The sequence below is a fragment of the Callionymus lyra genome, chromosome 9, assembly GCF_982586985.1.
Source record: "Callionymus lyra chromosome 9, fCalLyr1.hap1.1, whole genome shotgun sequence".
Taxonomy (NCBI): domain Eukaryota; kingdom Metazoa; phylum Chordata; class Actinopteri; order Syngnathiformes; family Callionymidae; genus Callionymus; species Callionymus lyra.
The window spans coordinates 25,302,114-25,315,422 of record NC_141826.1 but is presented as its reverse complement, the minus strand read 5'-3'; the positions used below and the strand labels follow the sequence as shown (position 1 = coordinate 25,315,422).

At 43.4% G+C, this 13,309-nt stretch overlaps 1 protein-coding gene across 2 annotated transcripts in view; it reads right to left on the bottom strand.

Moving 5' to 3' along the window:
- Positions 1 to 942: 942 nt before the first annotated feature.
- Positions 943 to 13,309, bottom strand: part of frmpd1b (FERM and PDZ domain containing 1b) — a 39,155-nt gene continuing 26,788 nt past the window's right edge. Inside the window, exons 9-17 of one of the 2 annotated variants that reach the window (XM_087799344.1) lie at positions 11,189 to 11,314; positions 11,007 to 11,126; positions 10,807 to 10,940; positions 9,215 to 9,341; positions 8,954 to 9,046; positions 8,711 to 8,893; positions 8,221 to 8,422; positions 5,659 to 6,564; positions 943 to 5,583 (exon numbers count right to left, since the gene is read on the bottom strand). In XM_087799344.1, the coding sequence (XP_087655470.1) occupies positions 3,146 to 5,583; positions 5,659 to 6,564; positions 8,221 to 8,422; positions 8,711 to 8,893; positions 8,954 to 9,046; positions 9,215 to 9,341; positions 10,807 to 10,940; positions 11,007 to 11,126; positions 11,189 to 11,314 (4,329 nt within the window). In that variant the 3' untranslated portion in view covers positions 943 to 3,145. The remainder of the gene's footprint in view (positions 5,584 to 5,658; positions 6,565 to 8,220; positions 8,423 to 8,710; positions 8,894 to 8,953; positions 9,047 to 9,214; positions 9,342 to 10,806; positions 10,941 to 11,006; positions 11,127 to 11,188; positions 11,315 to 13,309) is intronic. The other variant, XM_087799345.1, reaches the window with a different exon arrangement.

Here is a 13,309-nt window from a genome sequence, read left to right as displayed (position 1 = left end):
TTATTTCCTTGATTCCTCAATTAAATTAAATATAAACTAAATAAATATATATATATACACACACACACACACACACACTGTAATTCTTCTCACCAGAGATTATTTTTTACATTTGTTTTTCTTCAGCTGCAACTAATTTAAAAACACTTCAGTATTTAAGGATAAACTAGAGCAAAAATACAAAAAGAAACTGGATTATATATTTTTTAACGTACAATTTATATTAATGAATGAATGATTTTTCGATTTTTCGTGTTCAATAATCTGAAGAGATTACATTAAAAATAAAATATGATTAAAAACGAATTCCTTTTTTTTTTTTTACTTAAAATGATGTTCATTATGGTCTAAATATTCTTTTTTAATAATTTATTTTCATTATAGGAGGAACAAGAATATAAACATTTTAAAAAATCCTTTATAGAAAAATGTATAATGTATTAAAATGCTTAAATATGGACAGATGAACAAATGGAAAATTACTTGATTGAAAAAAAGTTAATTAAACTGTCAACAATGCTTGACTGTACACAATAGAAATGTGACTTTTATTATAATTACTGACTTGAAATCTACATCCTGTTTTATTGTGACATTCACTCCAGCAGGAAGTCGTCTAATGCTATCCTTTTACCGATAGAAGTCGGACTGTTAAGAACATGAAGCTGATTTACGGCGACTGTTGCTGGGCTGGAGTTCAGAAGTGGAGCCACGCGGCGGGCCCTCGTTGCATTAGCAGGTCAGGAGGTCAGACCGTCGATGGAGATTAAGGGCAATCTGACGTGAACTTTGGATCAGGGGAGGGAACGTTCCATTGAAAGACAGGAAGTACAGAAGCTTCAGTATTAAATCTTGACGTAAATATTGTATTGTTTAAAGAGAGGAAGCAGGACGACTTGAAGAAATAGAAACATGTTCTTTCAGGGTTACTTTTTATTCCCAAACATTTGTTAGTACATCTGCGACACGTGTTGTGTTTGTGAAAAACGCTCAAACAAACGTGTGAAAACAGGCAAAACGACTCCTGACAGATGAACAAAGTGCACTTCTGTTTGGACCGCCGTGATCCCTCGCTTTCACTCTCTTCACTCGTCTTCTATCACCTGACGCTTCAGAAACATCACAGAGGTTCCGTTCGAAGGTTGGACCTCGAGGGCCAAACTCAACCACACCAGGGGCCAGAATCAGAGACACGGTCCGACAACATATATTTTTTTAACACAAGAAAGACTTGAATTAACAACAAAACCTTCTCTTTCATTGATTCCCGTTTATTCACCGTCAACATTTCTAACCCGAGGAGCGCGTCCAAGGTCAGAGAACACTCTCTCTGAAGGTCACCACGTCTTCAGGCGCAAGAATCTGTTGGTTCGTCTTCAAATTACTATTGAATTTTTCATTTTGGGCCAGATAATAGGTATTTAAAGCAGCACTACGTAACATTCGACTCCTGCCTTTTTCCTTATGTTTTCTGTGATACCTGGTTTGGGAAAAGTCGTGACTCACGCAGTGACCACTGAACTACTTCATCTCAGACGGTTGGAGATGGTGGTTGTCTTTGGTACTATCATAACTGAAGTAGTGAGTACTTTCCAGGCGACTCGCCCAGTTAAAGTTACTTAGTGAATTAATAGCCAGCCAAGCTAAGCTAAAAGCTAAAAAATAAATACTTTCAAATACTTCTTTATGCTCACAAACATATTTTAAGGGTCAATAAATAAACAGAAAAATGAAAGAAACGAAGGACAAAAGTCCTAAAACAAAACCCATTAGTCATATTTAGAGACTAGTATAGAATAATTTAAATAAATGCGAAATAAAATTGATATTTTCTACATGATCTTTGACCCGATTGTGGCCCCCCTTGGTCCAGGTCCGAGCCAGAGGGTTCGACTACATCAGTCAGGACTGTTCAAAAACCAATAATTGCAGGTAAAAAAATGACCTAGTGTTGCTTTAAAGCCGTTGCCGGCCACGAAAAGTATCTCCGATTTTTGGCCCCTGTGCGTTGAGTTTGTCACTTTTTGTCTTTTGTATCTTCGTGATCAAAGCAGTCAAAACCTGATTCATCCATTTAAAAAACAACTTTTCAAATCTTGTTTTGAGACACAAATGAACACTAAACAAACTGATCAGGCAGAATTATATCTTTTTTTTTTTCTCTTTTTTTTTTACTGACGATTCACAGACACTGATATGAACAGGAGTTTCTAATTCAAAAGAACAAGCATTTTCTTCTGAGGGCGGAGAAGCTTCAGGCAAACGTAACGTCCATGTTTTGTTTGGGTTGGCACGACGATAGAGGGGGTGTGGGGGGGTCTGTGGGGGGGTCGGGGGTTGCATAGCTGTAAACTAAAGGTGGAGACTATGAAAGGGTGAGAATGTACAAGTGGATCTTCAGTATACAGCAGTCGAAGGTGGCTCAGTCGTCGAAGGAGTTTGGATCTATGCTACATCTGAAATAACAGTCGCTCCAACATGAACACGATCCAACGTTTGCACTCGTCCTTTGGATGAAAACGCAATACTGCATACATTTGGGTAAACGATAGTACTTTTCTATGAACGATGTCACACAGTCAGGGGCCGAGCGAGAGAAGGTAAAAAAAAACACCGAAACACAAGGGCGTGTCTTTATAAAAAAAGGTGCAATCTGTAACAGTCCGAAGTGCTCTCCCTGCAATGTTGACGTGGTTTTTCGCTTCACTGTGGTTTTGAAAAAAGACTCAAAACTGTTGAGACAAATCTGTAAAAATGACAACTTTACAGATCACACCTTGGGAGAGTTCGTAGAGCAGCAGGTAACATAATACTGTCATCCAGAAGGAAAAAAATAAAAAATTCCAGTGAGATTTTTTTTCCTGTACGTCACAGACCATGGTGCAAACATTGTAAAAATAAATACATAAATACGTACACGGTTAATCCGTCCTCACATAAGCATATTGTATCATAAAATAAGATAAAGATAGTTATAAAACTCATATGTACAAATGCATAGTCCATATGCGTCCTTTTTTTAAAAGTTCTATATCGTGTGTTTTCACTGGAGTGCGACGCGGCACACACTGTACAAGACCCCGGGCCTCGGACCACGACTCTGTGCTGGTCCTCCGGTGGAGGGCGGACGTGTGTTCGTAGACCTTCAGAAGTTGAGAGGAATGCTAGTCGGCGTGTCCGCGGCGTCCGACGTGCGAGTACGGAAGAGCTGAGTGAGCGCGAACACCGAGGAGATGAGGACGGTGCAGCGCTTGGCGAGTAGCCTGACCCCGTCCGTCTCCCCGGACCCGGTGAGGCCTAAACTTTTACTCCCCGCTCCGGTTCCCGCCGTCTCGACGGCTCCCACGAACTCCCTGTAGAGAGACACGATCTCTTTCAACTTATCCATGGCCTCCTGGCTGTCCTCGTCCTTATCGCCATCTGCCAGACTGGAATTGTGACAGATGTCGCAGCCGGGGCAGGGATTGGTTCGCAGGCAAGCCGCTGACAACTGAACCAGGGCGCTGAAGCTGTTGGATAAAGAACGCAGAGCCTCGTCCGGCGCCCAACCCACTCGCGTGGCCCGCTGACATCCAGATGCCAGGCGTCGAGCTTCCGCCTGCAGGAGGCTTCGCTCCGCCTCCGTCATGGCAGAAGGGTTCGTCCCACTACAGGTTGCATCCGTCATGAAATGTGTGCTCCCTTCGCTTCTGTTGTGATTCAAGTCAGGTCCTGATTTAATGCTCGTGGCATCCTGCCTGTGAAGTGGATCCGGGGAACCCCTCTCCAAAACCAACAGAAGTTGATCAATGTCTTGTCTTAGAGAAGCGAAGCCTCCCTTCAGTCCACCGTAGTTCTTGTTGGTCAGGGTGCGAAGGGATCCGCTGTATGAGGTAGAGGGAGACACTGGACACGAGACCAAGGGACTGAGTTCGGAAGAGGCGGTAGAAAATGCAGACAGCGGGCGAGGGTTGTCCTTGAGTAGTAGCAAGATATTCGGGGAAGGTCCCGTTGGGGAAGAAGCGGGAGGTGGCCTCGCGGTTTTGGGCTTTGTCCGACGTGAAAATTCGTAAATGGTCAACTCCTCGTCGAAACTGATGCCGTCCTCGTTGTCGCCGCTGAAACAGTTGGCGTATACGGTACGACAACCACAGGCCTCGCGATGTTGCTGTGGGGGGGTGCTGTCGGCGAGAGAAGACGTCGGGGAGTCTCCAATCTGCATGTTGGACACCCCTCCTAGACCGACAGCCGAGTGGTTCCGAGACTGGGGTTGCTCGGACGATACACTCCCGCTGCGTGAAAGCGTCTCTTTAAAATTAAGATTCGGGTGCGACCCGTTCATCCCGTTGGATTTTTTGAGACAAACTTCCTGAGCCTCCTTGATGGTGGCGATGACCACCTCAGCACCATCATCCAAAATGCCCCCCTTACCTCCAGATTTTATGGAAACGCCATCATTTTCCTTCACAGGCGTCTTGTTAAGATCCGATAAACCACTGGCAACAGACAAACCTGAGCCAAATCCAGACGTATCGCCATTAATTGAGCTACTCGAGGGGTAGTCTAGGGTTCCCAGAATCTCCTGGGATCGGGTCATGTACCAGGGAAGAGACTGGATCTTCCCCCTGAGGGCTGTTGCCGGTAACCTTCCCCCAAGACTGGACGAGCTGGTTCTTAAATCCGAACCTGATCCCGGTCTTCCCGGCTCTCTGTTATCGAGGCCCTTGGGGTTGGAAGAGCTGAGGGAGCTTATGACTGGCACGTCAGTGTTTTTGGGCGACAGGCTTTCATGACTCACCGACACCCGTCTGGATCCTGACTGCACGCTGCCGTTGCGGCTACTCCAGGGATTCATTCCATTCGATGGACTGACGGCGTCGGAGAATATACTTTTGTCTGGATCCGAAGGGGACACGGGGGAGCTCGCGGGCAACGACAAGGGGTGGAGGTTTGTTGGTGAGGTGGGTTTAGGAGGCACTGGAGGAGGGGCAGCTAACTTGGATCCTGAATTCGACCGAGGTATCGCTGGCAGGGTTGATGGCTTTTTTGTAATCATTGTGGTTCCATTCCTTCTACCCTCCATTTTAGGGGATCCATCTTGAACGCTAAGATCTCTTTCCTTGGAAACATGAACTCCATTTTGTTTTACTGGTTTGGTGGTGCTTTGGTGGCAGCCATTTTGGAGTGTGATGGGTTGTTTGCTGCACCGCACAGCCGTTATGAGAGGGGACGACAGAGGCAATCCCCCGGATGTCACCGACTTGAACTCCATGGTTTCCGGCTCCATCTCGAGGAGACCGGATGCGTCACCGTTGCAGTGGGCGTACGATCTCCCATGCTGTGGTGATTTGGGAGGAATGATCTGAGGTTTGGGAGGTAGCTGGGGTTTGGGGGCAAGTGGTGGTTTTACCTTGACTTCTGGCTTTTCAAAGGGCTTTGGTTTGTTGGGAAGTATATTTTTCGGTGCGGTCGGTGGTCCCTTAATGCTGACGTTTACTTTAGGAGTTTGTGTGTTATTGGTAGATGTTGAGTGTGGATGAGCTTGAAGGCCATTCTTTGTTCCACTTAAGCGATTAGCATTTTTCCGGTCGGCCAATTCTGCATCTGCGCAAAAAAAAGAAAACATTTGTCATCACGTCCGTGTCCAGGGAGGTCGGTGAGAAAACTTTGTCCACTCACCTGATAAAGCAGCATTTGGTGGAGTCAATCTGTCTTGAGCATCAAAGAATTCATCCTCGGAATCTGAGTCTTTGAAGAAGAATGGTTTTGGGTTTGGTGAAGGCGTGAGAAACATCCCTTCTTCATCTTTAGAGAGTCTCTTCTCCCTGGGAATTGAACTGGTCCGGATTGGGACTTTGGGAGGAACCTTTTTTCTTCTCTTGACCGGTGATTTGTCGAATGGTGTGGTGTCGATCATTCTAAGGTCTCTTGAACTTGGAATCTTCGAAATTCTCCGAAGTCCCTGCACTCGCAGCTCTTCCTCCATCTCCTCCTTGTCGTCGTCGTCGTCGCTCGTGGCCTCCGAGGGGCTCGGCAGAAGGTCTGCCTTGGAGAGGTCAGCGAAGCAAAGAAAGGAGTGGTCTTTCCCGTGATGATTGAGATTGGTGGGGCGAAGACGTCTTTTTGGCTCCAAGAGAAAGGGTTGGTGAACGTCCAAGGACGGCAGCTCCTCGCCGGGTCGGGTATCCAGTCGCGCCGAGGCGGCCACGCTGCTCTCCTCCAGGGCAGCGCTCAACGAGCCACTGGAGAGGCTGGAGAAGCTGCTGGTGACCCGTGGATCGGTGTGGTACCACGACGTTTCCAGATTCATCTGCTCATCTATCGCACACGACTTCCGCAACCCACTCGTAGCACCTTCTTCAACCGGACTTTCACATTCCTTGCCTTCTGACGTCACTATTATCTTCACTTCCTGTTTGCCATTGTGTTCTTCTCGTTCTCTTCTGTCCTCCTCTCTTCTCTTTGCCTCGGCCTCTCTCCTCCTCTCCTCCCAGTCCTCACATGCTGGGTCGGGATTCTGGGAATCCATCGGGTCGTCCTCATCGCTGGAGTCGTCCGAATCGCTGCAGCCCCGGGACACGTAACCTGGAGGCGGCACAAGAACAACAGTGAGACCACAGGAAGTAAAGTGGATGTTGTTGACCTGATGGTTCTACTGGTGTCACCACTTTGGGCTGCTAAGGGTTGGGTACAGAGTAAGGCTTTCTCCGTTAATACTGGTACAAGTGGCTGCAAAATCTGAAACTCTTAAAGTGATAGTTCACCTGAAGGTTACGTTTCACTAATTTAATGGTTAATGGTTGAGTAATCTGTTTTTTTAGAGTTGTAGACAAGAGACTGGAGGTCAGTTGTCTTCGTCTTCGTCCAAAAAGACACTTAAAAACATCCAAATACCTCCAAAACGTCCATCTTCTAATCAAGCCTCGACATTCGAAGAATTGTTCCAAGTCTTCTTTTTAACTTTGTTTGTATCAAAAGATCCCAGACTATCAGCTCCAGCTGTAAGTGTCTCAACAGTTTCAATGCGTAAGATTTACGCTGATCGCCTGATCTTCTGCTCAAACCAAACTTAAAATAAAGACTTTTTTTCCTGAACAATTATTCTCACGTCGAGGCTTCAATCCAAGATGGACGTCACAGACGAGCAGTCTGGAGGTATTTGGATGTTTTAAGTGTCTTTTTGGACGAAGATGAAGACGAAGATAAGTTAGCATCAGTCACTACATTAAAATGAACAAGCATTTTTGTCTATTACTCTAAAAAAGAACAGATTACTCCGACAATAATCCAAACCCTTAGTAAACATGAGAGTGAGTAGAAACTGATTGAAGTTTTGGGTGAACTATTACTTTAATTATCGAATTTAAACAGAAACATAACTTAAAAGTCTAATCACTAAACTGTGGAATTGTCGTTGACAGCCTCGACTACACCTACCACAGAAATAAACTGCCACGTTTGTCCTTTAACGTGGCCAACAAGCCAGTATGGTGCCGGTATCAAGATCCTGTGCATATATAATAAAGTACCTACAAACAGCCTCCATATAACTAGTAACTACTTTGGTTTAAATACCACTGTATATTTCAACGTACAGATTGGAACTCAGTAGGATCTGGAATTGGAATTGGAAATGGGAATTCTACAAGGACAATCTCCAATTCTAAAGGAGAAAATTTAGATTAATGAAACCCTAACCCATATCAATATTAAGATCCCAGTTCAGTAGCAGGATTCCAATCTGTACTGTGAAATATACATTGTGGTGCGTACCAGAGACCAGATGGCTTTCTGTTCTTGATGTAGTACTGCTTATGTAAATATTTTTGAACACAAAGTAGGACCACCAATGGTCAAAATGAAGTGCAACAAAAGGAAATAAAAGAAAAACATACCTCTTTAATATTCTCCAGATTCATTTGGTTAATCAGTTAAAAACTTGAAAAATGAAGTAGATGACTGTAAGTAATGTTAAGTACTTGCTCGTGTTGTTGGCCGTGTTCAGGTTTGTCTCTGCATGTGCTTAAACGATAACCTGACTCAATTGTTTTGAGCTTCAAATGAAGTTACTTGATTTTTGTACTTCAATTATAGTTTCAATCACTTTGTAAAAAGTATAATTACTAGACTAATGTTTGATGGTTGTAATGGGATGAACGTACTCAACCCTATAAGCACGTCAAGAACACGATGCTCTGATGGTGGATGGAAAAGGTTTTAAAAGTGAAACAGTTTGCTCACTTGATAGGGATTCATAGCACACGCCCTCTACAACGGCGACCCTTCCACACACACCTTCTTCAGCGGGAATTCGGTGCACCCTCACTTTGGGGCGCCCCAGACGGAAGACATTGAGGCTGGGATCGACCAGGAGTTTGCAGTAGCCCCTCAGAAGACACGCTAAGTCTTTGGCAGCCAGAGAGTCCATCAGTAAGGCAAATGGCTGAGAGTGGGGAGGGTGTCGCAGAGAATGGGGCGAAGTGACATTTGGTCAAAAAGGTTGGGAGAGAAAAAGGCAGCAGAGTGGGAGGAAGAAGAGAAGAAAGTCAGTTCAGGGAATTAGCTTAAAATAGCTTCTACACTCTGCCTCGGGCCGCTCGGTGTCTGTGGTGAGGCAGAAATGTTTGACCTATATTTGCTGGAGAAAGGAAGGACTACGTCCAGCTGAGTGCAAATCAATTACGCTATCCGTGTCAACGAGTCCCGTCGTAAATAATGTATCGTTAAGTACCTTCATGTCGTGCAGAGACACCCGGAGCAGGCTGACTTTCTCGGACTCGGAGAGCAGCTCCACCCGGCTGATGCTGCTGAACTCCACCAGCGTGGAGATCACGTTGAGCTTGTGGTTGATGACCTGACTCATCCCGTACTTGGCCCCCACCAGGAGGTTGACCAGCACCTCCCTGTCCTGGAGCTGAGACGAGAGAGAGAGGTGAGAAGATGGAAGTTTGAAAGTCTCACGCTGTGGTCTCACCATCATGGTCGCCGTGTAGGATCGACCCCCGTAGGAAACCAGCTCCCCCAGCTGGGTGAGGTAGGCCAGCCGAGCCTGAGACGCAGATATCACCTGCAGATGGACAAGAGAAGGAGAAAGCAATGATGACAGATGAACCCATAAACCTCACTAACCAGAACCACATTCAATCTTCTTCCCCACTAACACACTTCCTGGTCCTCCAAGTGAAAGACTTGAAACACTTAAGCTGTCTTGGTGGGAGTGAGAAGTTGTGTTTACCTTCTGGCGTGGCTCCAGCAGGGCCTGGATCTTTTTCAGGTGATAACTGATGGCTTTTCTCAGGTCCTTCTCCCTCATGTTGCTCAGGAGAGTGGGAGAGATGAAGCTGTCGAGACCGAACTCCTTCCTGTCAGGGACCCCCCCGCAGACAATCCATTAGTTTCACAACAATTATTCAATCACTGGTTCAATCTTCACGATGATTTATTGAATTCATATGATTGATCAACATTGTCTAAAGCCTTCAAATCAACACATATGGGACCTAAACTCCACCTCTAGTCCTATGACCCTTTTCCACCGGCTCCTCTTAGCCCTACTTGACTTGACTCGACCCAACATGGTAGGTTGAAGCAGAAACTATTCTTAGTACTTGCTCTGTTCCGATTGGAAGAAAGCCAAGACGGCACTAATTAAATGATGTTGATGAACTGCCGGCCTCTGATTGGTCAGAGAGAGACGTAGATGAAAGGTTGTCAGTGCGACTCCCAACACGAGAGACGAACCCTCCGTTTAAAAACGAAAACGCTGCCAAAGACAGTACGGTTTGTCTGGTTTTCTGTCTTCTGTAAACAAGTTCCAGAACTTTGTGTGTCTGGTAAGTACACAATAGTTTTGCGGCGTATGTTACGACTGCTCCGAACACACAACAGTCTTGAGACGAGTACGTCTGGAACTGTCGTGGAAAAGCTTCATTATTTTTATTACTATTTATCTATTACTATTGACTCCAAAATAATTCTGTTTTTGTTTTTTTTTACATAACTTGATGTACATTTTGTCATAGTTGTTAAAAACGTTTTTAATCACAAGTTATTAAAATTATGATTCATTGTTGCCACTGCAAGAAGAAGTAAAGTATGTTGGTCCGAAAACTTGAGTATTTGAAGTTATTACTTTATGAAGTTGCTCTGAAATCTGGGCGAACGAGAGGTTACGAGAGTCCATTATGACTTAATAATCGCTTCACTCCTCCTCTAGCCAGTTGTAAGCCCTATGTAAGTAAGTAAGTAATTTTTATTTATAGAGCGCTTTTCCAGACCAGGGTCACAAAGCGCTTAAACAATCAAAACAATACTCAATAAAGTATATATTTTAAAGGTCAATATAAAACTGATAACACAACAGGAGTTCCAAAAAATCAAGGAAAAGCCTGAACAAATAAAAACGTCTTAAGATGTTTCTTAAAGGAGTCAGTAGACTGCTTTGATTATACAACGAGTCCCTTGGAGGTGGAGACTTCGGGGATTGATGACACGCGATGCAAACCTCTATGCTCGACCAATCACAGCAGAGTGGGTGTGGTTATGGTCAACAAGATTTCATCTCCCGAAAAAAAAAAAGTGTTTTCAGTGGGCAGAGCTTAAGATCATTTTCCAATCTTATCTTATCTTATCTTATCTCTAATTTTAGTGTATTTTATATAACTTTTATTTAACAAAAAAATGTGATATTCAACCAATTTCTTTTCACGTATTTTCGAGGGGCAATGAATACTCACGAGCAAAAGTTCAAAAACAAGAAAGTCATATTTAGAGACGAGTAATAAAGGATAAAATACAAGATCAAATCGTCAGTTGATGGCGACTCACGTGATGGCCTTGATGGAGGTCCTGGTCTGTCCACACGTGTCCAGCCGCTCGTGCATGTGCAGGGCCGCGAGGCGCAGAGCAGTGTTGCACTTCATCTCCACCGCGAAGCGTTCCTGCAGGACGTCCCCGACACTCTGGACACGACAAGTGAACACGTGAAGACTCAAGTCCAGGACGGTGGACCAGGTCGCTTCCCTCACCTGGTAGAAGAGGTACTCGAACGCCGACGGGTCGTCCTGCAGCAGGTCCATGGGGTCTCTGGGAATGAAGCAGACCCTGAAGAGACACCTGTAGTCGTGGGAGTCCTTCTTCTGCACCACCTGCCGAACCACAAGACATCCGTGAGCCGTCGGAAGATGGTCGGTTAAGACGGTGGATCTACCTTCTGGATCAGCTCCTCCTCGTGCAGCAGCAGCAGTTTGGTGATGCTGTACTGCTGCTCCAGCACCAGCGCGAAGTACTCGATGGCCCGGATGGACAGTTTGTCCTTCAGGGTCAGAACGATGTCCTGCGATGGGTGGCAGAGACACAAACGGTTGAACATCTTCTTCAATCAAAGATCTACTGATAAGTTATGGAGGCAGAAATCATTTCATACACTCGTTCGTGAGATGAAGGTCGGATGAATAAATGTGGATTCAATTAAGAATCTGAGTCATGACCCTGAGTCAAATATTCCCGACATGAAATGTCACTCATGTTTGTGATGAGTCACACCTGCTGACACAGAATCCACTTTTTTATTTGTCACCAGATGTCAGAGTAAAATCAATAATTATAATAGTAAAAATATAATAATGTCCGTTTTGATTTTGCTAAACAAATGTTTTTCAAAAGAAGTTTGGAATCAGTTACATATTTTCCTGCTGAAATAATCTGGGGCCTCGTGTACTAAGAAGTTCGTAGATCTTCCACTAAATATGTCCGGAAACTGAAATCCAGAAGATGGCGCAACACAAAAATATACGACATGAATTTTAGGCACTTTTCCTTCGTACATCCCAGTCAACTTAGAATCAATCGCAGTCTTGTTTGTTCCTTTCCACGCCCTAATTTACATGTTTAAATCATATTTAAATGAAGCTGAGTGATTTTTCTCTGAGCGATGAAACAAATGAAAACACGAATGTAAACTGGATTAAACGTTTATATTTGTTAATAAAAACATGTCTGACATGCAAAACATACTTACATTTAAATAGTGCAGACGAGCTCCGGTGTAACGGTTTATATTTTGTATACACAGTTATTAACGCGAATACTTTATCTACAGACGATCAGGGGCTTATTTTAAACGTCTCAAACAGTTAAAAAACTGTAAAGCAATAACTTAAAGTGAAAGGTATTGATACAGACCTTGCGGGAATTACAAACTTTTTACCGCTCTTTTCAGTATTGATACATATGGAATAGATTCCCTTGTTAGGGACGTATAACATTGAATTACATTCATATATAAAAATGTATAATTGTGTTGAGTGTCCTGACATTATTGTGCAGGTTTGTGTGTCACTGTGACTCGTCATGACTCACAGGTACTAGTGTGAGTCTGTTGGATTAAATAGTCAAATAAAGATGGAGGAAGATAAGCAGGATCGCAAACATCAACTTCTGATATTGACTTGTTTAAGACGTCTTTAAATCAGAGATAAACAAACTTAAAAAAATTATATTTGAATCTGATTGACGTCTGTCAGAATGTTTTGTGAATCAATTTTGGAACAAATATCATTACACTGATGTATTGTGTTGTTGTGTTGAACAGAAATGTATCGATTTTCTTTTTTTGGCTTTTACATCATTTTATTATTTTCAAAATCAATTGAGTGTGTGTAACATCAAATATTTAGATTTATTTTTTTTACAATTACGTCCCCGCAGCTAAAAGAAGATGACTGAGGACAAGAGGATACAGTGAATCCAGCAGCTTTTAAAGATGATGTTTGGACATATTTTGGTTTAAAACAAATAAAATCAATTACGACTTTGTCAAGAGTCATGTGGTCTGTAAATACTACAACACCAGAGTCAAGTACTGGACAATACTACACATATATACTTGTTACTACACTATCACAACACCAGAGTCAAGTACTCCACAATACTACACATATATACTTGTTACTACACTATCACAACACCAGAGTCAAGTACTGGACAATACTACACATATATCCTTGTTACTACACTATCACAACACCAGAGTCAAGTACTTGACAATACTACACATATATACTTGTTACTACAATATCACAACACCAGAGTCAAGTACTGGACAATACTACACATATATACTTGTTACTACACTATCACAACACCAAAGTCAAGTACTTGACAATACTACACATATATACTTGTTACTACACTATCACAACACCAGAGTCAAGTACTTGACAATACTACACATATATACTTGTTACTACAATATCACAACACCAGAGTCAAGTACTGGACAATACTACACATATATACTTGTTACTACACTATCACAACACCAAAGTCA